Source organism: Heteronotia binoei, chromosome 2, assembly GCF_032191835.1.
Source record: "Heteronotia binoei isolate CCM8104 ecotype False Entrance Well chromosome 2, APGP_CSIRO_Hbin_v1, whole genome shotgun sequence".
Classification (NCBI taxonomy): domain Eukaryota; kingdom Metazoa; phylum Chordata; class Lepidosauria; order Squamata; family Gekkonidae; genus Heteronotia; species Heteronotia binoei.
In genome coordinates this window covers 112,873,264-112,897,130 of record NC_083224.1, presented here as the reverse complement: position 1 = coordinate 112,897,130, position 23,867 = coordinate 112,873,264, and the positions used below count along the sequence as shown (strand labels likewise).

General features: G+C 42.6%; 1 protein-coding gene across 1 annotated transcript in view; it reads left to right on the top strand.

Moving 5' to 3' along the window:
* Positions 1-23,867, top strand: part of GLIS1 (GLIS family zinc finger 1) — a 511,250-nt gene that overhangs the window by 174,197 nt on the left and 313,186 nt on the right. Inside the window, exon 4 of the mRNA XM_060231864.1 lies at positions 22,750-23,851. Coding sequence (XP_060087847.1) covers positions 22,750-23,851 — 1,102 coding nt within the window. The remainder of the gene's footprint in view (positions 1-22,749; positions 23,852-23,867) is intronic.

The following is a 23,867-nucleotide window of genomic DNA, read 5'->3' as shown; positions in this document are numbered from 1 at the left end:
AACAAGAAGATTTTGGGTTCCTGATCTCAGCACTTTCTGGGGAACATGTGGGGAGAGACGGTCCCTCAGGTAGACAGGTCCTAGGCCATATAGGGCTTTAAAGGTAATGACCAACACCTTGTACCAGACTCGGTATGTTATTGGCAGCCAGTGCAGAGCCCGGAGCCCTGGCCAAATGTGCTCCCATCTTGGGAGCCCCAATAATAGCCGGGCCGCGGCATTCTGCCCTAACTGCAACTTCCGGGTTCGGCACAAGGGCAGCCCCATGTAGAGGGCATTGCAGTAGTTCAACCTCGAGGTGACTGTGGCATGGATCACTGATGCTAGATCGTCGCGCTCCAGGAAGGGAGCCAGCTGCCTTGCTCGCTTAAGATGAAAAAATGCTGACTTGGCAGTGGCTGCTATTTGAGCCTCCATCTTTAAGGAAGGCTCCAATAGTACCCTCAGGCTCTTGACCCTGTCCGCCGCTAACAACAGCGCACCGTCAAAAACCGGCAGGGGGATTTCACCCCCCCCCCGGACCCTGACGACCCAAGCAGAAGACCTCTGTCTTCGCCGGGTTTAGTCTCAGCCCGCTCAGTCTGAGCCACTCAGCCACGACCTGTAACGCTCGGTCCAGGTTTTCTGGGGCACAGGCTGGCCGGCCATAAGCAGATAGAGTTGGGTGTCGTCAGCATACTGGTGACAACCCAGCCCATACCTTCGGGCCATCTGGGCAAGGGGACGCATATAGATGTTAAATAACATCGGGGAGAGAACCGCCCCCTGGGGCACTCCGCAATCAAGCATGCGCCTCCGGGATAGCTCACCCCCGATCACGACCCTTTGTCCCCGACCTTCAAGGAAAGAGGAAAGCCATTGTAAGGCCAACCCCTGAATCCCCGCGTCAGCGAGGCGGCAAATCAGTAGCCGATGGTCGACCGTATCGAATGCGGCCGACAGGTCCAACAACATCAGCACCGCCGAGCCACCCCGATCCAGATGCCGTTGAAGGTCATCTACCAGGGCAACCAACCCCGTCTCCGTCCCATGGCTTGGGCGAAAGCCGGACTGAAGGGGGTCAAGGACGGAAGCATCCTCCAGGAAGGTCTGTAACTGCACCGCCACTGCCCTCTCAATAAGTTTGCCCCAAAAGGGCAAATTTGATACCGGCCAGTAATGTGCCAATTGGGTCGGATCTAGGGTTGTTTTTTTCAGGAGGGGACAGACCACCACCTCTTTAAGCGGTGTTGGAAAATGCCCTTCCGTCAGGGATTTGTTTATGATATCCCGTATAGGATATCTAAGCTCCCTCTGGCAGGATTTAATAAGCCAGGAGGGGCATGGGTCCAATTTACAAGTTGTTGGGCGTGCAGAAAAGAGGATCCTATCAACTTCCTACAGGCTGAGAGGACTGAAACCATCCAGAACACAATCCGAAGACAGGCCCGGAGCCTCGGTTTCACTAACTGCCTCAAATATGGCGGGGAAGTCGAGGCAGAGCAACGCGATTTTGCCCGCAAAAAATTCCGCAAAAGCCTCACAGCCAATCTCCAATTCAATAGAATTTGGTCTGCCTTGTGGCAGCATTGTAAGACTCCGAATTATATCAAACAGTTGTGCCTGGCGCGAAGTTGCGGATGCGATCTTAGCCGCAAAGTATGCTTTCTTTGCGGTTTTGATTGCCATCTCATAGGACTTCAAACTCTCTCTATAAGATGTTCGAATCGCTTCGTCTCGAGTACACCCCCATTGCCTCTCTAGTCGTCTGAGTCTCTGTTTTAATTGTCGCAGCTCCTGGTTAAACCAAGGCGTCGACTTCAAACGGGGACGCAGAGGGCGCCTAGGTGCGATCTCCTCGATGGCTCTGGAGAGTCTGTCATTCCAGGACTCTACCAGAGTATCCAGGGAGTCGCCAGGGGGCCAGGGATCCCGCAGAGCCGTTAGGAACCATTCCGGGTCCATCAGGCTCTGCGGGCGAGCTAAAATACGCTCTCCTCCTAAACAGGCTTGGGGTGGCACATCCACACGAGCCTTGAGGACATAGTGATCCGACCATGGCACTGCTTTAGCAGCAGTATCGTTCACGTTCATAGCTGTTAAAATAATTTTTGGTAAGAGATATTGATCAGAAAGATGACTTCATTGTTAATTTACACTATATAGGAATTTCATTCAAGAATAAATAGTCCTATCATTTAATTCATACTAAGTACTGAAAACAAAGCAGAAGTCGTGAAAAAGGGGAAGGGAATTGTAGACCAAGAAGAGAAAGAAATATACTAAAGAAGAGGAAAGAGAAGAAAGACAAAACAGGAGAAAGCCACCCAAGAAAGAGCATAAAGTTAGAGGAAACCCTTCAAAATCACAAAATATCAATTAATTATAAAAGGTGCCCCATGGAAGAAAATATATTTAAATAGAGGAAGAGCAAGCCTAGTAGGCAAACTCTGGCATGTTTCACCTTGCAAACTATCCTGAGAATTCAATCAAACAATCATATATTAATAGACTTATATGAACAGTAATAATGCCAATGTATATATAACAGAAAAAGAAACACCCCCCCCCCGCTGTGTTATTTCCCATTTCGATGGTCCTTCCGTGAAGGAATTATTTATGAGCGTCTAGTTCTGAATGTATTTTAGTTTTCTTCACAATGTTCAGACTGATGAAGCTGATGCTCTTCCTCTGCGTTTAGAGTTATGTTCAGACTTTTTAGGAGATAGTGCCCCGATGGTATATTCGATGCTTCCAGTAGTTTTCCCCCTTGGTAAATATGAATATCTGACGCTGCGCTCCAACGGAATCAATTTTTTTCTTTGAACAGTTTGGAAGCAACAACGTTCAGCTGCTTTCTTTTTTGTATGGCTTTCGGAGCTAGGTCTAGAAGTATTTGAATCTTTTTACCGTCATGCATAAGGTTGCTTTTCTTCTCATTTCCCTTAGTATTTTATCCTTAGATCTGGGGTAGAGAAATTGTATTAACACATCTCTGGGCCAATTTCGATTAGCTCTCGCCAGTGAACCCAGTCAATATGCTTTTATTATGGTTGGTGTAATGCCATCCTCCAGTTCCAAGGCTTTCCCCAGCCAGGTTGATGTATATGAGGCTAAATCTCCTTTAGAATCAATTGACTCATCCAGCCCCCTTACTTTAAGATTATAAGACCTCCATTTATTCTCAAGTGTTAAAAGTCTCTTCATAATATTTTGTTCTGACCTTTGTAGTTTTTGTATCTGTGTCACAGCCTTCGTTCTGATCTCAGATGCTGCAGATGCTATTTTGGAGGTCTCCTCCAGTGTTTCTGTTATCTCTTTAATCTCAGTTCTCATAGGAGCCAGCACCTCTTCCATGGATTCTTTTATATAAACTCGCAGATCTTGTTTGAATTCCAATAAATCTTGGCGGTGACCGGAGCTTCATCAGCACAGGTTTCACATTGCTCTCCTTGGGGCGTCGCCTTATTAGAGGACCCTGAGGCACTCTTTGCCAAAAGTTTTTTCTCTTTTCCCGGGTGAAAATACGAGGCCATGCCACTCTGGGTCAAGGAAGTATTTCTAGTTGCGTTTTTCCCATCTTTTCTGGTATTTTGCTAATGATTTAGCCAGCAGTGAGGGCTTAGTAATGGGTAGAGTTAGGGAGCTTTGCTAGAACGCATCCGCCATTCCCCGACGACACTGCACCCCCCCTCCCCCATTTATTTATTTTATGGAATGGAAATGTCTCCTAGCTTCATCCCCAAAGCCCCCAGGTATTTTCTGAGTTGGACCTGGCAACCCTAATTAACCTCCATTAAAGTTACAGCAGCAGTAGGACATTTAGTCATGGGGAAGAGATATATCTGTAAGCATACTTTGCTGTGATAGTTACAGCCATTGCTGATTCCACATATATAAATAACAGGAAGAGGATTTTGGCGATTCTGTCTTTAACTCCTACAGCCTGAATCACAAAAGACAATCCTAATAAAAGATGGTACCATTTTTGCCATCCTCAAGAAAATATTCCTGATAGAGTGCATAAAATCTAATATTATGAAAGCATTTATCCCTTTCCATTCCTCCTTTTATAAGCAGAGGTTTTTTTTCTTCCCACACCCAGCAAACCCATCTAATGGCTTTTATAGTTACTCAGTGCATTTTCCACTGTGTGGAACAGGTAAATTAGATACATATGTTTTGCAGGATAAATTTTAGGACACTCTTTGCTACAGTTGGACCTAATAAACAGCTAATTTGGCCATTCTTCAGATAATCCATTATCAGGCATAGAAGATACCTCTTTCCTTCAATTCAGTTGTAAAAGAAACTAAAGGACCGTGTTGTGCAAACTGTGTTGCACCAGAGATTTTCAAAATTATCAAGTTCTCCTATGAGATTTATGTTTTTATATTGTATAAATGTGATATAATAGTATTTGACAAGAAGATGGTAGTAGAACACGCATGCAAACAAACTAGACAAAGATAGGATGGGTTGGGTCCAAGTTAGGAGCCTTGCTGTGGCGAAAGGATGCTTGCTTTGCTGGGGATGGTATGATTTTTATTTTATATAAGCAATGCAAACATTGAGAAAGGTAAGACAGAAATACCACAGAATTTCATTTATACCTAAGCAGTCATGTTTTGATTGACAAAAGAAAAACCATCATTTATAATAATCAGTATTGTCTAATAAATTGTTACTAATAACATTTTTCTATCCGTAGAGTGCTGAACAGATCTTACTTTGTTATGTACAAATCGCTTATTAACTTTTGTTTTGGTCTGATCTATGTACAATTACATTTTCATTCCTAACTATTCTAACATTTCTGACCTTGGGTCATTGTAAGCATAAACATTTGAAACATATGTTGCTCAATTCTATCCTTCTGGACTTTATCATTTTATTCTTATTTTAATTTTTAAAGCTTTCCAACCTAATTTTGATCAATATATGCAAAAAATACATTAATTTTTGTTGAAATTTGGATTCTGGTCTGTTGTCCAAGTAAGATGATAGCTTTGCCATTGTCATATAATCAGTTAATTTATTTTTCCAGTCAATTCTGGGCATACTTCAGTGTTCCATTTGGATGTATATACCATTCTTGCTGCTGTCACCATGTGTTTAAATAGTTCATTATGCATTTTGATACATTAGATGGTAATATATTTAGTAGCATATTTTTGGGATTCATTGGGAAGTTAACTTTTAATATATTTTGTATTGTGTCATGGATCTTTAGCCAATATTTTTGGCTTTGTTATAAGACTACCGCACATGATAGTGTCTCACACAGTGGCCATCCTGTTGCTCTGGATGTCTAATGACAGGGCATATTGTTAGTCAAATTGCCTTATAAATTGATTTGGGGAATTTTAGTTAGGTAGGCAAGATGGCAAAACAACACGATTTTGGATTAGATGGACTACTGGTCTGATCCAACAGGGTTATTTCTATGGCTCATGCTGAACTGCTGTGGCACCTCAAATGTGAGGTGAGTCTGTGATGAGATGGTTCTGGTATTGTTTATGACGCCAATAAAGAAAATTTGCAGTTGGAGCATTATTACTCTAAGCTGAGTTAGTGTGAGCTAGCTCACAGTTTTTTAGCCTCCAGTTCACACATTTTTGTCTTAGTTCAGGAAAAATGGCCCCAGAGAAAACTAATGTATGCAGTAGCTCACAACTTTTGCTTATAAGACTCTATAGCTTAGAGGGAGCATTGGCCCAAACAGATCAAAAATGGGGGTGGCTCTGAAAGCAAGGTAGAGATACCATCAGACCTGAATGGCCAAAAAAGGTGGCCTTATATAGCCAATTTCATATCCTGAGGTGGAATCCCATGATGGGAGTTCCTGCCTCATAATAGTTCCCAGGTGATTTGACAAAAGATTTCCAGAAGGCGATAATGGCTGAGTGGGCTGTTTGCTAAGATAAAGAAAATTATATGTGTTAATTTAGAGTCAATATTAATCTACTGTAGGGCTTTTCTTTCTGTAGGGCAGGAACTTCTTTGCATATTAGGCCACACCCCTTGATGTAGCCAATCCTCCAAGAGCTTACAGGTTCTTAGTACAGGGCCTACTGTAAGCTCCAGGAGGATTGGCTATATCATGGGGGTGTGGCCAAATATGCAAAGGACTTCCTGCTACAAAAAAAGCCCTGATCTATTGTAACACCTTCAGAGAAACATAAAAGAGACAAAAGGATTAACAGGAAAGGAGATGTGAGACAGAATCTGGTTGATGGCTCCAGTGATGGGCTATTGACACAAGGTGATTTCCTAGGCAGAGTCTATTGGTTGATGGCTCCAGTGATGGGCTATTGACACGGGGTGATTTCCTAGACAGAGTCTATTGTTATCACAGCAGTCCTTTGCAGTAAGACAATTACATTTACTTAAGCAAAGCTACAGGTGGCAGCCACTGCCAAATCAACCTTCAGCTGATAAGGCAGTTGGTCCCCTACCTCGAACGCAATGACTTGGCAACAGTGATCCATGCCATGGTCACCTCGAGACTGGATTACTGTAATGCCCTCCACATGGGGCTGCCCTTGTCTCAAACCTGGAAGCCTCAACTAATGCAGAATGCTGCAGCCAGGCTGTTAATGGGCCCTCCCCTATGGGAGCATATTCAACCTGTGCTGAAAGTGCTGCACTGGTTGCCCATCGCATACCAGGTTCATTTCAAGGTGCTGGTTCTTACCTTTAAAGCCCTATATGGCCAGGGACCTGCATACTTTCGAAACCGCCTTTCCCCACATGTTCCCTGGAGAGCACTTTGGTCAGGGTCACAAAACCTGCTTTCCATCCCTGGCTTCGGGGCCTTTTCTGTTGTAGTTCCGTGCTGGTGGAATGAGCTCCCTGAGGAGGTTAGGGCCCTGCAAGACCTTGCACAGTTCCTCAGGGCCTGTAAGATGGCGCTCTTCCCCCAGGCATTTGCTAATTAAGATCGCAGGCTACAACAGACTCCAAAACATCTGGACCACCTCTAGCATGAACCTAAGATCTGTTTTTATATAGAACATCCAGCTGGAACAGCAGAACAGCAAAACTTTATATAAAACAGAATAGGCAGCAATCCATTTTATCAAACAGATTACCGTCTAAAAATCAATATAGTACTTGAAATGCGTTAGTATTTTTATGATGTTATGTTTTTATGTCTTAATGTATTTTTCTATTTCATGTATATACATGAACATGTAAGCCGCCCTGAGCCTGCTTTGGCAGGGGGTGCGGAATATAAATTGAACAAACAAACAAACAAATGGAGGCTGGCAGGAAAAATGTTGTCCTTTTTAAAATTCTCCAGGAACATGGCTTCCTCATGTTTGCAGGAACTTGGAGTGTAGCTGATGGTCTGCTTGGCTATACAGTCAAGGAGGTGAAACACGATATGGAGTAGTTATAATTGGATAGACATATTTGCTAGCTGTGTAGCAAGGCAAGCAGGAGTGTTCTGAACCTGGCCTGGCTCAGCAGAATGACAGTCCATGTGGGCCTGACTGCCCATAGCTTTCATGGTGCAAATGCCAATTCATATACTCAATCCATAACAGTCCAGTGCAAATATGGGGGTTTGTTTAAAACACAATCTCTGGCTAACAATATAATCCAAATCCTTTCCTGGTACTGGCTTCCTGGCACTGCTATTCGGAGGTTTACTGCTTCTGAATGTGGAGGCTCCTTTTAGTCACCATGATTAGTAGTCACTGATAGACCTATCTTCCATGAATCTGTCTAATGCCCCTTTAATGCCATATTTACCCATGGTCATTCTCTGGCAGCAAATTCCATGCTTTAGTCACTCATCGAGTAAAGAGATATTTCTTTTTGCATATCCTGAATCTTCTGGCCATCAGCTTCATTGGATGCTCTCAAACTCTGATATTTTGGGAGAGGAAGAAAAACTTTTATCTGTTCACTCTCTCTATGTCCACTCTCTCTTTACCCTTTTTGATACATGGTGGCCAGAACTGCACACAATATTCCAAATAAGACTGTATACAGAAGCATTATAATACTGGCTGTTTTATTTCCGGTCCCTTTCCTCATAATCCCAGCAGAGTTTCCCCTTTTTACTGCTGCAGCATACTAGGCAGACATTTTCCTTGAGCTATCCACTTTGATCCCAAGATCTCTTTCGCTCTTAGTGTCAGCATGCTCAGACCCCATTAATGTGTCCTTAAATGTTGAGATTTTTTTGTCCCAATGTGTATCACCTTACATTTACAAACACTGAACTACATTTGCCTTGTTGTCGCTCACTCACCCAATTTGTGGAGGTTCTCTTGGAGCTCTTCAATCACAGGTATCCTTCATTTAGACCAGAAGCGTCGAACTTATATGTTACAAGAGCTGGATCGGGCTGGGCCATGAATGCCATAAAATATAACAGGAGGTACCGGAGATAAAAACTTTATAAAGATGATTTCAGATGTCAAATGGCAATAGGTGTGATAGGATTAGGATTAGGTGATTGGATTAGGTGTGATATGCAGAGGCGTAGTAGGCGTGGAGATACTGGCATTGGTAATGAGATAAGAAACCTAGGTCTCAATTCCATCCAGGAGGATTCAGTCCGGGAAGATGCAAAGAATGTCACGTAAGTCTGACATAAGTGAAGTAGCCAGCCGTCTGTAACTAGAATAAGTAAGAATCTTCGCTATTTGTTCTTAAAATATATTTTAGCTGTTGTTTTATTGCAACTGGTTTGTTTTAGTGATGCTGTACATCACCCAGAGGAGCGCTGCAGTAGCAACGGTTGGGTGATCCACAAATGTAATGTATAAATAAATAAATAAACATTAGAAACTACAACATTCAGTTGCTGACCTAAGAGTAGCAATGCTCTTTCAAAGGAATTTCAAAGGGAGATTTGAAAGAGAGACTGCTGAGTTGTAATTAATAATGCTCAAGACAATGTATCCTCCCAGTCTGAATTGAGAGCTAGTTTTCCTGTCTCATTACTAATGTGTTCTATTATCATTTGGCATAATCACTCCACTTTTCAAGATAAAATGACCAATCCAAGTGTTCTAATTCCTAATCAGGTATTTTTGAAAGAAAATAAATCCAGATAGGAACAAAGAAATCCAATCTTTTTTAAAAAAAACTTTTCAGAATATGCCAAAATAAATTTCTCAGCGTATATTGTGCTTGTCAGAAGAATTCATCCATCCACCCACTCACCCTCCCTCCCTCTGAAGCAGTATACCTGGGATAAAACATTGTTGGTCTTGAAGCTGCCCTCATGGGGCTCCAACTTTGTTTTCTCTCTCTTTGTTTCCCCTCCCTTCCTTCCTAAAAGAGGAGAAGCAACCTTGGAGAAGGAAGCAGATGCTCGCGTGTGTGTGCATGAGAGAGAGAAAGAGAGGTTTGTCTTGGTGTCTTTCCTGCATGTGTTTTTGAGAGGAGGGAGGGAGGAGGGAGATATTCGTGGGAGAGGCAGTAAGCAAAGAGCCACTGAGGGAGCTGGGGGGAAAGCAAACTATGGTGCATCTGCAGGAGCAGCCCTGGAAAAGGAAGCAGAAGAAAGAAGTTTCTCAGGGGATGGATATGAGACTAGCGCAGGCTGGATGCAGCCCATGGGCTGCATGTTTAACACCCCTGGTTTAGACCATCTTAAATAATTTTGTAATCTGCATACTTGCCACTACATCCCAGTTCTAGATCATTTATGAACAAATTAAATAGTACTAGTCTCAATTTCAATCTTCTGGGACCCCACTTCTTATTTCTTTTCATTGAGTGAACTATCCATCATATCAAAGGGTGCTGACAGATTTAATAAAAATAGAGATGCATTCCCTTTATTCATCTGAAGACAGAAGTCATTCACAAGTGCTACTATAACCTTTTCTGTCCTGAACCCATGTCTGAAGCCAGACTGAAAAGATTCAAGGACAGATATCTAAGAATATAAGAACATAAGAAAGCCATGTTGGATCAGGCCAATGGCCCATCCATTCCAACACTCTGAATCAGTGGCTAATACACACACACACACACACACACACACACACACACACACACACTGTGGCTAATAGCCACTGATGGACTTCTGCTCCATATTTTTATCCAATCCCCTCTTGAAGCTGGCTATGCTTGTAGCCACCACCACCTCCTGTGGCAGTGAATTCCACATGTTAATCACCCTTCGGGTGAAGAAGTACTTCCTTTTATCCGTTTTAACCTGACTGCTCAGCAATTTCAATGAATGCCCACGAGTTCTTGTATTGTGAGAAAGGGAGAAAAGTACTTCTCTCTCTACTTTCTCCATCCCATGCATAATCTTGTAAACCTCTATCATGTCACCCCACAGTCGACGTTTTTCCAAGCTAAAGAGCCCCAAGCGTTTTAACCTTTCTTCATAGGGGAAGTGTTCCAAACCTTTAATCATTCTAGTTGTCCTTTTCTGGACTTTTTCCAATGCTATAATATCCTTTTTGAGGTGCGGTGACCAGAACTGGTTTAGACCATCTTTAATAATTTTGTAATCTGCATACTTGCCACTACATCCCAGTTCTAGATCATTTATGAACAAATTAAATAGTACTAGTCTCAATTTCAATCCTTCTGGGACCCCGCTTCTTATTTATTTTCATTGAGTGAACTATCCATCATATCAAAGGGTGCTGACAGATTTAATAAAAATAGAGATGCATTCCCTTTATTCATCTGAAGACAGAAGTCATTCACAAGTGCTGCTATAACCTTTTCTGTCCTGAACCCATGTCTGAAGCCAGACTGAAAAGATTCAAGGACAGATATCTAAGAATATAAGAACATAAGAAAGCCATGTTGGATCAGGCCAATGGCCCATCCATTCCAACACTCTGTATCAGTGGCTAATATATATACACACACACACACACTGCGGCTAATAGCCACTGATGGACCTCTGCTCCATATTTTTATCCAATCGCCTCTTGAAGCAGGCTATGCTTGTAGCCACCACCACCTCCTGTGGCAGTGAATTCCACATGTTAATCACTCTTCGGGTGAAGAAGTACTTCCTTTTATCTGTTTTAACCTGACTGCTCAGCAATTTCAATGAATGCCCACGAGTTCTTGTATTGTGAGAAAGGGAGAAAAGTACTTCTCTCTCTACTTTCTCCATCCCATGCATAATCTTGTAAACCTCTATCATGTCACCCCACAGTCGACGTTTCTCCAAGCTAAAGAGCCCCAAGCATTTTAACCTTTCTTCATAGGGGAAGTGTTCCAAACCTTTAATCATTCTAGTTGTCCGTTTCTGGACTTTTCCCAATGCTATAATATCCTTTTTGAGGTGCGGTGACCAGAACTGCACACAGTACTCCAAATGAGACCGCACCATGATTTATAAAGGGGCATTATGATACCGGCTGATTTGTTTTCAATTCCCTTCCTAATAATTCCCAGCATGGTGTTGGCCTTTTTTATTGCAACTGCACACTGTCTTGACATTTTCAGTGAGTTATCTACCACGACCCCAAGATCTCTCTCTTGATCAGTCTCTGCCAGTTCACACCCCATGAACTTGTATTTGTAGCTGGGATTCTTGGCCCCAATGTGCATTACTTTGCACTTGGCCACATTGAACCTCATCTGCCACGTTGACACCAACTCACCCAGCCTCAATAGATCCCTTTGAAGTGCTTCACAATCCTCTCTGGTTCTCACCACCCTGAACAATTTAGTGTTATCTGCAAACTTGTCCACTTCAATGCTTACTCCCACCTCCAGATCATTAATGAACAAGTTAAAGAGTATGGGACTCAGCATCTAATGCAAATATTTCTAGTATTGCCTTTGCCACTGTCCATTCAGTAACCTGACCTCAAAAGATGACCAATCGCTATTGATAACCACCTTTTTTCATGGTGTTTGGAAAAATTCCATCCATCAGAGGGCATTCACGGTTGTCTGAATTTGATGAGGCAACAGACATTTTAAGACCTTGGCCTCCATGTCTACATTGCCCAGATGAATGGTCCTCAATACTCATCTTGGCATCTGCTGAATTAGGCACTATTGTCAGTTGTTCTGCCCTGCCCAGTAGGAGATATTGGTGGGCACCAGAGATGGTTATGTACTGTTTTCAACTTAAATTGTTTTAAATTTTAACTTTTTATTAATTGTATTTAATTGTTCTTGCTTTTTTGTTGTGACGCACCCTGAGTCCACTTGTGAGAAAGGCGGGATATAAATCCAAAGATGAAGAAATAAATAAATAAAAGACCTAGTGCCCCTGAAGGATTTTATTTTACTAGATATAAATTGAAATAAATAAATAAATAAGAAAGACATCGATTAAGATCACAAATACTAGCCCCTACTCTCCCCAGAAGTTTGTCAGTGTTAGCCAGTGTTAACTGATCCAGGCAACAGTGACTAAATAGTACTAGAGATACCTCTAGCACCCAAGTACCTATTACATTAATGCCAAAGTTGGAAGAAGTCTGAAGATTTTATTGGCAAAGAACTATGGGAAAACAACACAGCTAAATGCCAAATCATTAACATTTAAAACTCACCCCTGGGAGTTTTCAGTTGCCTGATTAACCTAAATACTTGTGCTGAATGTGATTCAGCAAACGGAATGGCAGTGAAATATTATTTCTTTGCTGCCATCAGCACAACTTTATATCTGATCAGAAATGGCTGATTTTTACCAAATCTTCAGAAGAAATTTAATTTTTATATGAGCACAGTGACATTTGTAATTACAGTAGTTAAACAAACTAATATATTCTGGACTGAATTGCAGACTATATCACATCCCAACAGCGGGTGTAGCCTCCTGATATGGTAAGAATGAGTGAAAAGGCTAGAACAATACTGAGGGAGAGCTTGATACAAGACAAGCCCAAAGAAAGTGACAACAGAGCACTACTGGTGGTCACATACAGCTCACAACTCAAGCCAGTTCAACGTATTATTGTAGGCCGAATGCAGGGAGATACACTTGCCTCGCAGAACAGCTTTCATTGCGTCCCACACAATTTCTTTGGAAACCCCACAATCCAAATTGTTTTTGAAATAAAGATTAATCTCTTGCTCTAATTGTGTACAAAATTCTTGGTTCAGAAGGAGTGATTTATTTAATGTCCAATTAAATGAAGGCCTGTCCTGAGAACCAACATGCAGTGTGCACTCCAACCAGGCGTGGTCGGAAAGTGTCCTGAGGCCAATATTGGTGTAAGAAACCTGGTTCAATAAGGAGGGAGAAATAAGAAAATAATCAATCCTTGTAAAGGTATTGTGTAATGCCGAGAAGTAGGTGTAGTCCTTAACCCCCGGGTTATGCAGTCTCCAAACGTCACATAGGTTAAAATTATGAAGGACAGATTGCATAGGTGCTGGGGAAGAAGTCGGGGGAGAGTGTGGCTTAAAGGATCTGTCCCACCTGGGGTCTATGATTTGGTTAAAGTCCCCCCCTATAATGACTGCCCCTTCTTGGAAAAGGACAAGTTTAGAAAGCGTGTCTTTTATAAAGGTAATTTGTGAGGAGTTGGGAGCATATAGAGAAACCAGAGTGAAAGGAGAGTCATTAAGTGTACCTTTTATAAAGATATAACGTCCTTGGGGATCGACTTCTTGAGCCGACAAAACAAACCGGGTATTTTTTGAAAGTAGAATGGCGACTCCGCGTGATTTAGAAGAACCAGGAGCTACGTACTGTGTATGGAACCACTTAGATCGAAGTATGGTGGAGCTTGCCGACTTAATGTGGGTTTCTTGTAGGAAAAGAAGATCAGGTTGTAATTTGGTCAAAGCGGAAGAAAGCCGCTTGGCTTTAATAATGTTGTTAAGGCCTCTGCAGTTGAGAGAAATTAACTTTAAGTCAGATATAATTTAGATACATTAAAGTAAAAAAAAACATTGTTAAGATCCATATAACGCCTGTAGAACCCGGACTGGGGCTCTGTATAACAATGATGAGAAGAAGTAGAAAAAACAAGTAGCAATGACCAGATTTCCCTTGTTCTCACAACACAGAATAAACAAAGAGAGAACATTGGGGTGGGAGTACCAGGATTGGTGACCTGACTGCAAAAATCTAGGTTCCCAACGACAACCATATTTGTCCGAACCAAATTGAACAAACACAAACCACTTTTCAGTATAAATGTAAAAATTTCCAAAAACCCAAACACCGCTAAAGGGATCCACTGAGTTCGTGGGTCATGGCCAGAGTATACCAGAACATACCAGTGCTGGTCAAAAAGCACCGTCTGAAAAGGGCCATAAATAAACACCAGTAAAAGGTACCTTTTCCCCTTAAAAAAACAAATCAACAATATTAACAACATAAATCTTACTAAACTGTTCATTGTTTCCAACCAGGAAACAATGCAACTTTACTCAGTATATAAGAAATATACAATCTAATATGGAGGGAGCAAAAAGAAGGAACATCCCGGCTGTTCCCTTAACAATGTGACATAATAAGAGGAAAGAAAGACCCCGCTCCCTTAAACCAGAACAAGATGGCATGGGTAGTGCAAATACAACTGTTCAGAAGCAGGAGATGGAAGTAGCAGGAGGTGAACTGAATGTCCGTGGAGAAGTCAGCGTCGTCTTCTTGGCTTGAAAGAAAACGGTGGGTTGGTTGAACGAGATGAAGTAGCCCCACTTGAGTCAGGAGATGAAGGAGAGTCAATGTTTAGTTGTTTAAAAAGATCACAGCCGGAGGTGAAATCAGAAGCTGTTAGCCGAAGGCCCTGGTGAACAACCAGTATCTGGATAGGAGAAGCCCAGCGGAAGCGTATTTTGTGTTCAAATAGTGAGTTTAGAATCGGCTTCATTTCTTTTCTATGCTGCAGGGTTTCCAGTGAAAGATCAGCTAGAACCAGGATCTTTTTTCCCTTGTAGAGTAGACCCTCTTCAGATCGGGCTCTCTGTAAAATCAGGGTTCTGGTCCTGGAGTCTGGAACCGTGGCAAGTATGTCTCTTGAAAAGTCTTTTGACTTGGGCTGTAATGCCCCCAGACGGTAGGCAGAATCAATAAGAGGGGCGACTCCATCTTGGACTCCATCTTGGAGGCTGAAGCAAGCCATGAGGCAATGAAGATTTTTACCTCCTGGTTCTCTTCCGCCTGTTCTGGCAGGCCTCTAAATTTCAGGTTAGCAGCCCTTAATCTGTTATCCAGGTAAAGCACCTTCTCATGGAGCCATAGGTCTGAGATTTGCAGGGCTTGTACAGCCTCGTGGGCCACCGTAGCCATTTCCAGCGCTGAGTCTGCAGTTTGAGTGACTGCTGAAAGCGTTTCATTAATTTTTTTTAGTTCTAATTGTAAGGGGGTAATAGCTTTGCTGATCTTCTCCCCTATTGTGACCCCTATTGAGTCCTCCAAGCGTGAAATCGCCGCTTGAAATGTTTGGGTCGTTAATAAAGAGCCCTCTTCCTGAGCAGGGCCGGGGGAAGGGCTGGACGCCATTTCAGAGAGAGGTAAGGGCCCGGGGCTCGTTGGAAGAAAGTTTAGTACCTGCTGCGTCGGTGTGGCTTTCGCAGGAGTTTTCTTGGCTGCCTTGGTGTTCCCTGCAGTTCGTTTGCCCATGCCAGGTGAAAGAAATAGTTGGGAACGGGAGCGGGAGAAGCGGGAAGGGACTGTGAGCCGGGAGCTGCTGCTTCAAGCGTCCGCCATCTTCCGCGTCGCCCAGTGCTCTCTTCAACGTATTATTAATGACCTAAAACCCATGCTGGATAGTGGCACTTCCCTCACACATGCACTGGCGAGCTGACCTTTTCTTGCTTACAAACAGCTTGCTAACCTAAAGCAACTCACCCACAATGATAGATTATTTAAGAATAACATGGACTCTGGTACCAAGGCCTGCAACAAACTAAGCCACCAACTTTGCTCTTATATAGGTTCTAACAGAGCCTTCACTGGACTCAGCAATGTCAGCAGTACCATCTCAGGTTCATACTTGTGCTCATCCTCTAATGTGATTTATGTCATCACATGTCAGTAATGTCCTTCCACCCTCTACATTGGACAAAAAGGTTAGTCCTTAAAACAAAGAAAAAATGGACAAATCTGGCATTAGAAACCACAAAATTCAAAAATCAGTGGGGGAACATTTTAACCTTCCAGGACATTCAGTCGCTGACCTAAGAGTAGCAGTGCTCTTACAAAGGAATTTCAAAGGGAAATCAGAAAGACTGCTGAATTGCAACGGAAAATGAAGCTCAAGACAATGCATCCTCCTGGACTGAATCAAGACCTAGGTTTCAGTTCTTATTACCAATGTTAAGTTCTCCATACCTACTACTACTCTGCATATCTCACCTAATCCAATCGTGCTTACTATTGCCATTCACCTGCTATTGTCATGTGGTATTTGAAATCACTAGAAGGACAGATGGACTTCCATTCTAGCTGTATCTGAAGAAGCGAACAGTGACTTATGAAAGCTCATACCCTGCCACAAATTTTGTTAGTCTTTAAGATGCTACTTGGCTCTTGCTCTTTACTGCTGTTACAGATGGCTACCCATCTTGATCTATCATTATGAACAAGGGTAAAATATGGAGTTTTAAAGATCTCAACTGGAGTGCAAGTACTGCAGGGAGGGCTGCGTGGGCTGCACGTTAACCATCCCTGATTTAAAGGCTATACTGACAAATGAGGCAACTGTTGCAAAGTACCTTGCAAATGTAGAGCTTTCTTGCATGGGCTTTGGGATTCATGATGAAGCCATGAGTAAACTTTGCTGGTTGTTCCAAATACATGCCAGGAAAACATTTTATGCCACATCATTCTTCATATTATTGGAATGCCTCATGTTTTATAGACAAGCTGTTAAGGTGTGTTAATAAACATGCATTTACTATTCCACCTGTAAAATCCAGGTGTGTTGGTTATTACCAGACCCAATACATGACATTAAGAGATTGTAAACAATAAATTATAGTAAGCCATAAACAATATGTAAAATAGAATATGTTATAGATGAAAGAGCTGAGTATGCAATTTCAATGGAGACAGAGGAAATTTTCCAGTGGAATTACAAATAATGAACCTAGGCTCGATGATTCACAAGGTATTGGGTTGTAAACCTGCCACAAGGAAAAAGACTAAATCTTGCCAGTCCTGCATCCCAGACCTTGTGATTTTATGGGAAAACAACATTCTTGTGGGTGTGGGGGTTTTTTAGTCACTGGAATGCATTAGAAAGTTGATGTGCAGGTGAGTTTATATTATATGTGTGTTTCTGCAATTTATCATCTAGTTCTTTCTACCCTGGAACAATATGCAGAACATATGTATGCATGAAAAGAATTGTGAGTGACTATCAACCAAGTCATAAGACACACCCTTGGACTGAATACATCCTGAAAACCCAGTACTTTTGAGCTTTTCAGCAGCAACACAAATTCTACCATTTCCTCTCTTTTCTGAACCTGGTACTCCTTTTTTGAGCCTTGTACTCCTTCCCAAGGAGCTTTAGAAAGTACTAGTGTAGTGGACAGAGCTGAATACAAAAATAACTTTTTCCTAATAAGAAATAGAAGGTAGGCCAATTCCATCGATGTAAGAACTGTTGGGCTTATTTCTGCCCGTGCATGGTGAGGGAACAAGATAATCTTGGAATGCTTAGTGGAAGGGCATCTGCTTGACATGCAGAATGCCCTAGGTTTAATCTCTGGTGTCTCCTGTTTTTTTAGGTAATGTGAAAGATGCCTGCTTAAGACTCTGGACAGTCTGCTTGAGACTCTGGAGAGTCGATACTGACCTTGATAGACCTATAGTCTGAGTCAATATGAGGCAGCTTAATGCGTTCAATTTGTTACTGTCCCAACAAGCCCATCCAAATCTGGGAATCCACATCTGAGCATAATATTTGAATATGGTCCATATATATACAGTTCATTGTACATAGGCTTGAACAGTGAAATTTATATTTTGCAATCAATGCTAGAGTTGACTGATGCTGGGCTACAAGATTTGTTGCATTTTATGTAAGTATACCCTGTCAGAAAGTTATACCTGCACCTGAACTTCTAAGAAGGTGCAATCTTGCTGTCCCACTATATCTAGTGGGAACTAGATTGTCTGATTTATTTCATTATAGTATGGAAGTCACAAGATGTAAATACAAAATCATGTATCACATATCATGATGCGAATACAAAATCATGTATCACATAAAAATCAACTTAAATCAGTTTTTGCTATTTTTTTTCTTGTTGGTAATGCAGGGCTTTGGGGGGTTTTTGGTCTTAAGAACTTTGTATTTTTACTGTATGTTTTCTTCCCCATCCCTCCCCAATTTACTCTCTCAATACATATGTTTTCCCCATTCCTCTACATTGTACTACAGTTCATGCCAAGAAGATGATTCCCTCCCCCAACCTGTCTGGTTTGGAAAATATAGATCTCTTCAGGAGTGGAAGTGTGCATGACAATTGGAACACCTGTGGAGATACCCCTTTCTGTATGTCTCTCATCACATTCAAGCCTGTTTTCAGTCATTCATACATGTGCCAAATTGGCATAAGAATATTTTGTAAAATATGCCTTAAAGCAATTTCCTTGAAGATTTAATTTTTTTTTAAACAGAACTTGTGTGCCCAGCACATTAACAGATCATCTGGCTATTCACAGATCTGGGGAAATTGCAGATTGTGCATAGGCCATGCTGTGAAATAGTACATTTCCTAATGCATGATATTTGTCACTGGTGTACCAGGAAAAGTTTTGAAACAAATCATGAAACAGTCAGTGCTTGAGCTTTTAGAAAAGATGGCTATGATTCCTAAGAGCCAGCATGGGTTCCACAAGAACAAGTCGTGTTAGACTAACCTTATCTCTTTCTTTGAGAAAGTTACTACCTTGCTGGATCAGGGGAATGCTGTAGACATAGTTTATCTTGATTTCAGTAAGGCTTTTGATAAGGTTTCATATACTGTTTTTGTTGATAAATTGGTAAAATGTAGTTTGACTCCTGTTACTGTTAGGTGGATTTGTAACTGCTTGACAGATCACACCCAAAGAGTGCTTGTGAATGGTTCCTCATCCTTTTGGAGAGAAGTGACAAGTGGGGTGCATCAAGGATCTAGAATCATAGAGTTGGAAGGGATCTCCAGGGTCATCTAGTCCAACCCCCTGCACAGTACAGGAAACCCACAAATACCTACCTCTAATTCACAGGATCTATCCTGGAACCTGTTTTGTTCCACATCTTTATAAATGGCTGGGATGAAGGAATAGAGGGAATGCGTATTAAATTTGCAGATGATACTAAATAGGGAGGTATTGCAAATACAATGGAAGACAGACAAGATACAGGATGATCTTGATGAATTTTAATGGGGATAAATGTAAAGTTCTGCATTTAGGTAAGAAAAACCAAATGCATTATTATGGGGGGGATTTGTTTTGGCAGTAGTATGTGCAAAAAAAATCTAGGGGTCTTAGTGGACCATACACTGAGCATGAGTCAGCAGTGTGATGTGGTGGCGGGGTGCCACTAATACCGGTCCCCAAGGTCAAGAGCTTAGGCGTGCTCCTTGAGTCCTCCCTTACAATGGAGGCTCAGGTGGCAGCCACTGTTAGATCTGCCTTTTTCCATCTTCGGCAAGCACGGCAGCTGGCCCCTTACCTGGACCGCAGCGACCTAGCGACGGTAATCCATGCTACGGTCACCTCAAGAATAGATCACTGTAATGCTCTCTACATGGGGCAACCCCTGACGCTAACCCGGAGACTACAACTAGTGCAGAACGCTGCGGCACGGCTGTTAATGGGGCTACCACGACGGGAGCACATTCGGCCAGTGCTGAGAGAGCTGCACTGGTTGCCTGTTGTGTTCCGAGTTCGCTTCAAGGTGTTGGTATTAACCTTTAAAGCCCTTTATGGTCAGGGACCTACCTATCTACGGGACCGCCTTTCCCCATATATCCCCCAGAGAGCACTGCGATCAGGGACAAAAAATCTGCTGTCTGCCCCTGGCCCAAAAGAAGCCAGGCTATGCGCAACAAGATCTAGGGCCTTCTCGGTGGCAGCACCAGAACTCTGGAACACCCTCCCAGAAGCTATAAGGGCCCTGCGGGATTTGTCGGCGTTCCGCAGGGCCTGTAAGACCGAACTGTTTAGACAGGCTTTTCTGGTTGACTGAAAATGGGCTGCCACCGGACATCCTACAGAAGCTGGTGGTCATAATCAGAACCCAATACCGCCAGACTGGATTGAGATAGCGTAATAGTTTTAAACTGATAAATGTATTATGGTTTTATATGTTTTATGGAATTGATTGTTTTTATGATACTGTAAGCCGCCCTGAGTCCGCTTGCGGAGAGGGCGGGATATAAATGTAAAGTAAGTAAGTAAGTAAGTAATAAATAAATAAATAAATAAATAAATAAATAAATAAAAAGGCAAATGTTATTTTGGGCTATGTCAACAGAAGTATAGTGTCCAGATCATGTGAAGTGATGATATCACTTTACTGTGCTCTGGTTAGACCTCATCTAGAGTATTTTGTTTAGCTTTGGGCACCACAATTTAAGAAGGATATGGACAAGCTGGAGCGTGTCCAGAGGAGGGCAACAAAGATGGTGAGGGATCTGGAGACCAAGTCCTATGAGGAAAAGTTGAAGGAGCTGGGGATGTTTAGCCTGGAGAGGAGGCGGCTGAGAAGTGATATGATCACCATCTTCAAGTACTTGAAAGGCTGTCATATAGAGCAGGGGTCCCTAAGCAACGGGCTGTGGACCAGTACCGGTCCGTGGCCTGCTAGCAACTGGGCCGCGGAGTGAGGCAGAACAGCCCCGAAGAAGCAGCATGGCCTCACTCCAAGACTGCCTCCCCTTGCAGGGTCCTGGACCAGTAGAAGGGGCAATGCTGCTGTGACCTTAGCCTACCCCTCATTTATAGACTCTTTAAATGGGAAGGGGAGGCAGAAACAGCTCCAGTCTCCTCCTCATTTTAAGATCCCCATGGAAGGCAAGGATGTGGCATGTGCGGGGGGGGGGGGAGCCTGGGGTGTCAAAACCTCCAGTGCTGCCCCCCCCCACGGACCTTGGAAAAATTGTCTTCCACAAAATTGGTCCCTGGTGCCAAAAAGGTTGGGGGCCACTGATATAAAGGATGGTGCAGAATTGTTTTCTGTTGCCCCAGAAAGTTGGACCAGAACCAGTGGGTTAAAATTAAATCAAAAGAGTGTTTGGCTAAACATTAGGAAGAACTTCCTGACAATTAGAGCAGTTCCTCAGTGGAACAGGCTTCTTTGGGAGGTGGTAGGCTCTCCTTGGAGGTTTTTAAGCCAAGGCTAGATGACCATCTGACAGCAATGTTGATTCTGTGAATTAGGCAGATCATGAGAAGAAGGTCAGGAAGGAGCTTGGGTGGGGATGTATTTGTGAATTTCCTGCATTGTGCCGGGGGGGGGGGGGGGGTGTTTGGACTAGATGACCCTGGAGGTAATTCCTGAGTGTTGAATTCTACATCTTTCTTGCCATTGACTAGGTGGAAATGTTAAATACCCTGCTTTTGTTAAACGGATGACTCAGCTCTTCAAAGGTGCCTGGTTTAAAGTTGCCTTACTGTGCATTGCTTATTGTAATTGGCTGTCTTAGTTCTGTATCTCATTGGCCAAGCAGACATGCTTATCCATCAGTCTAAATTGTAAGATATCAGTGTATCCAACATGCAGATCCTCTCTTATGAACCTACCTGAACGGTCATCTTTAGAGGCCCTGCTTTGAATGCTGCTACCTTCTGAAATTAGGCAGGGTCTTCTTGATGGTGGCACCAAAATCCTGGTACTATCTCCCAAGAGAGATTTATTTGTCCCTTTCTGTTTTCATCTGCTGACAGTTGGTGAAGAGGGTTTAAATTTAGTTTGGCATCCCTTCAGTGATCCCTCCTTTCTGCCCAAAATTTTAAATGGTTGTTTTTATACCTTTGTATGTACCTTTTATACCTTTAAGCTCTGTTTTTAATTATTTTAATGATTTGTTGTTGTATGTTTTAATTTGTTTGGCATCTAAGAGAACAGGAATGTGGGATATAAATATTCTAAAGCAGATAGCATCACTGTGTTTTTGTTTAGAAAAGGAAGCTGAGGAAGTGAGAGAATGAAGGTGCTCTTTGTACTCTGAATGGACGTGCTTTCTGGTTTTGTTTGGAGGAAGCCATGTAGCCTGAAACCATCTTAGAGATTTCCTTAAGAAAATGTTCATGATGAGCATGAACCTGGCTTGTCAGACTTGGTGGTGTTTCCTTCTTCCCTTTGTATATGGAACTTAATCAAAGACCATCCAGGTGTGAAATTCTCCAGTTAGCTGTAACATTCAAATGTGGGTATCCTGGTTAAATATGAGTTTTGTCTTCTCCACAACCTCAGATTCTAAACTAGCATTAAACTGGTTTGGGAGCATGGTTACTGGGAAATAAACTCGCTTTTTGGAAGTACCCACATTTGGCCATTCACATCACAAGCAAATGGTGTTTTGTTCATGATAGGAAGTAAATTTTGCAGAGGGAATTGCAACAGTTGGCATAATCCAGCTGTTCTTGAAGTCAGATCTTGTACTGTTGTTTGCCCCCAGAGTACATATGATTTAATTAAATGCATGACAGTTTAAAAACAACATAAGATACTTCTGCTTTCTTATTTTTTAAAACAACAATGGAAATATTTTACAGAATTTTCAGATGCATTTATTATTTCAGGGACAAAGTCACTAAATCATCCATTGCAAAAGAAGCTTAATAAATATTGTACAGATTGTTAATTTTTATTGCCACTTAGTGATCTATGAAACTGTGTGTTGCAGGCCTCCCCCGTTTCAAGACCCAAGAGATTCCACCAATCCATGTGTGAATAGAAGCCACACTACTCCGCATATAAAACAGGAGTGCCGAAGCAATTTTAAGGGCCTTTCTGAGGTTTCCACACACAGTGGGATTACTGAAGGAATGGAACTGAGAGGCTTGGGCAGCTTTCATCCTGAAATAGAGCTAATGAACAATGGCTTTACAAATTCACTTTCATCATACTTGTTTAATAATGAACACAGCTCCTCCCTGGGATCATTGTCACTCAGCAGCCCTCAGAACTCCAGCCGGCACCAGGCAGGCAACCTGAAGAAGCGATGCCTCTCCATGCTGCCGTCTTCTGCCGATGGGATTGACATTACCACTATCATCCGTACCTCACAGACGTCATTGGTCACCTGTGTGAATGGACTGCGGACTAATTCAGCTGGCATTTCCTCTTCTCCTGGGGAGATCACGCTCCACAGTGCTCAGAAATCATCTCGGCTACAGCCTTGCTCCCAGTCTGGGACCCATTGCCATCATCCCTCCCCATCAGTATGCCTTTTACCTGTTTCCAGTGAATGTGTCCGAGTGGACTGTGATAATTCCCAAATGCGGCAAGTGGAAGAAAATGCAAGCCTTTGCCTCATAATGAACAGCACTAGTGTTCCTCAGCAAGAGGCTCCCCATAGCAACCAGAAGTTGAGTTTTTTAAAACAAGAACCACTTGACGAATATTCATCTGCAGCAGATCTTTTTCAGCATCACCAAGAACTGCCACCACCTTATCACTTACACCAACAGCGAAGCCAGGCTCAAGGGACGCTTTCTCATATACATGCCTCCATGTCTCCAAAGTCTCTTCAAATGAGTGAGGGTGATGAGCAGGAGACTGGCAATGGCAAGCAGGCCTGTCGGTGGATTGACTGTAGTGCTGCTTATGATCAACAAGATGAGCTGGTTCGGCACATAGAAAAGACACACATTGATCAGCGGAAAGGAGAGGACTTCACTTGTTTCTGGGCAGGTTGTGTCCGTCGGTATAAGCCTTTCAATGCTCGTTACAAACTGCTGATTCACATGAGGGTTCATTCTGGCGAAAAGCCAAACAAGTGTATGGTAAGTCCGGAATATA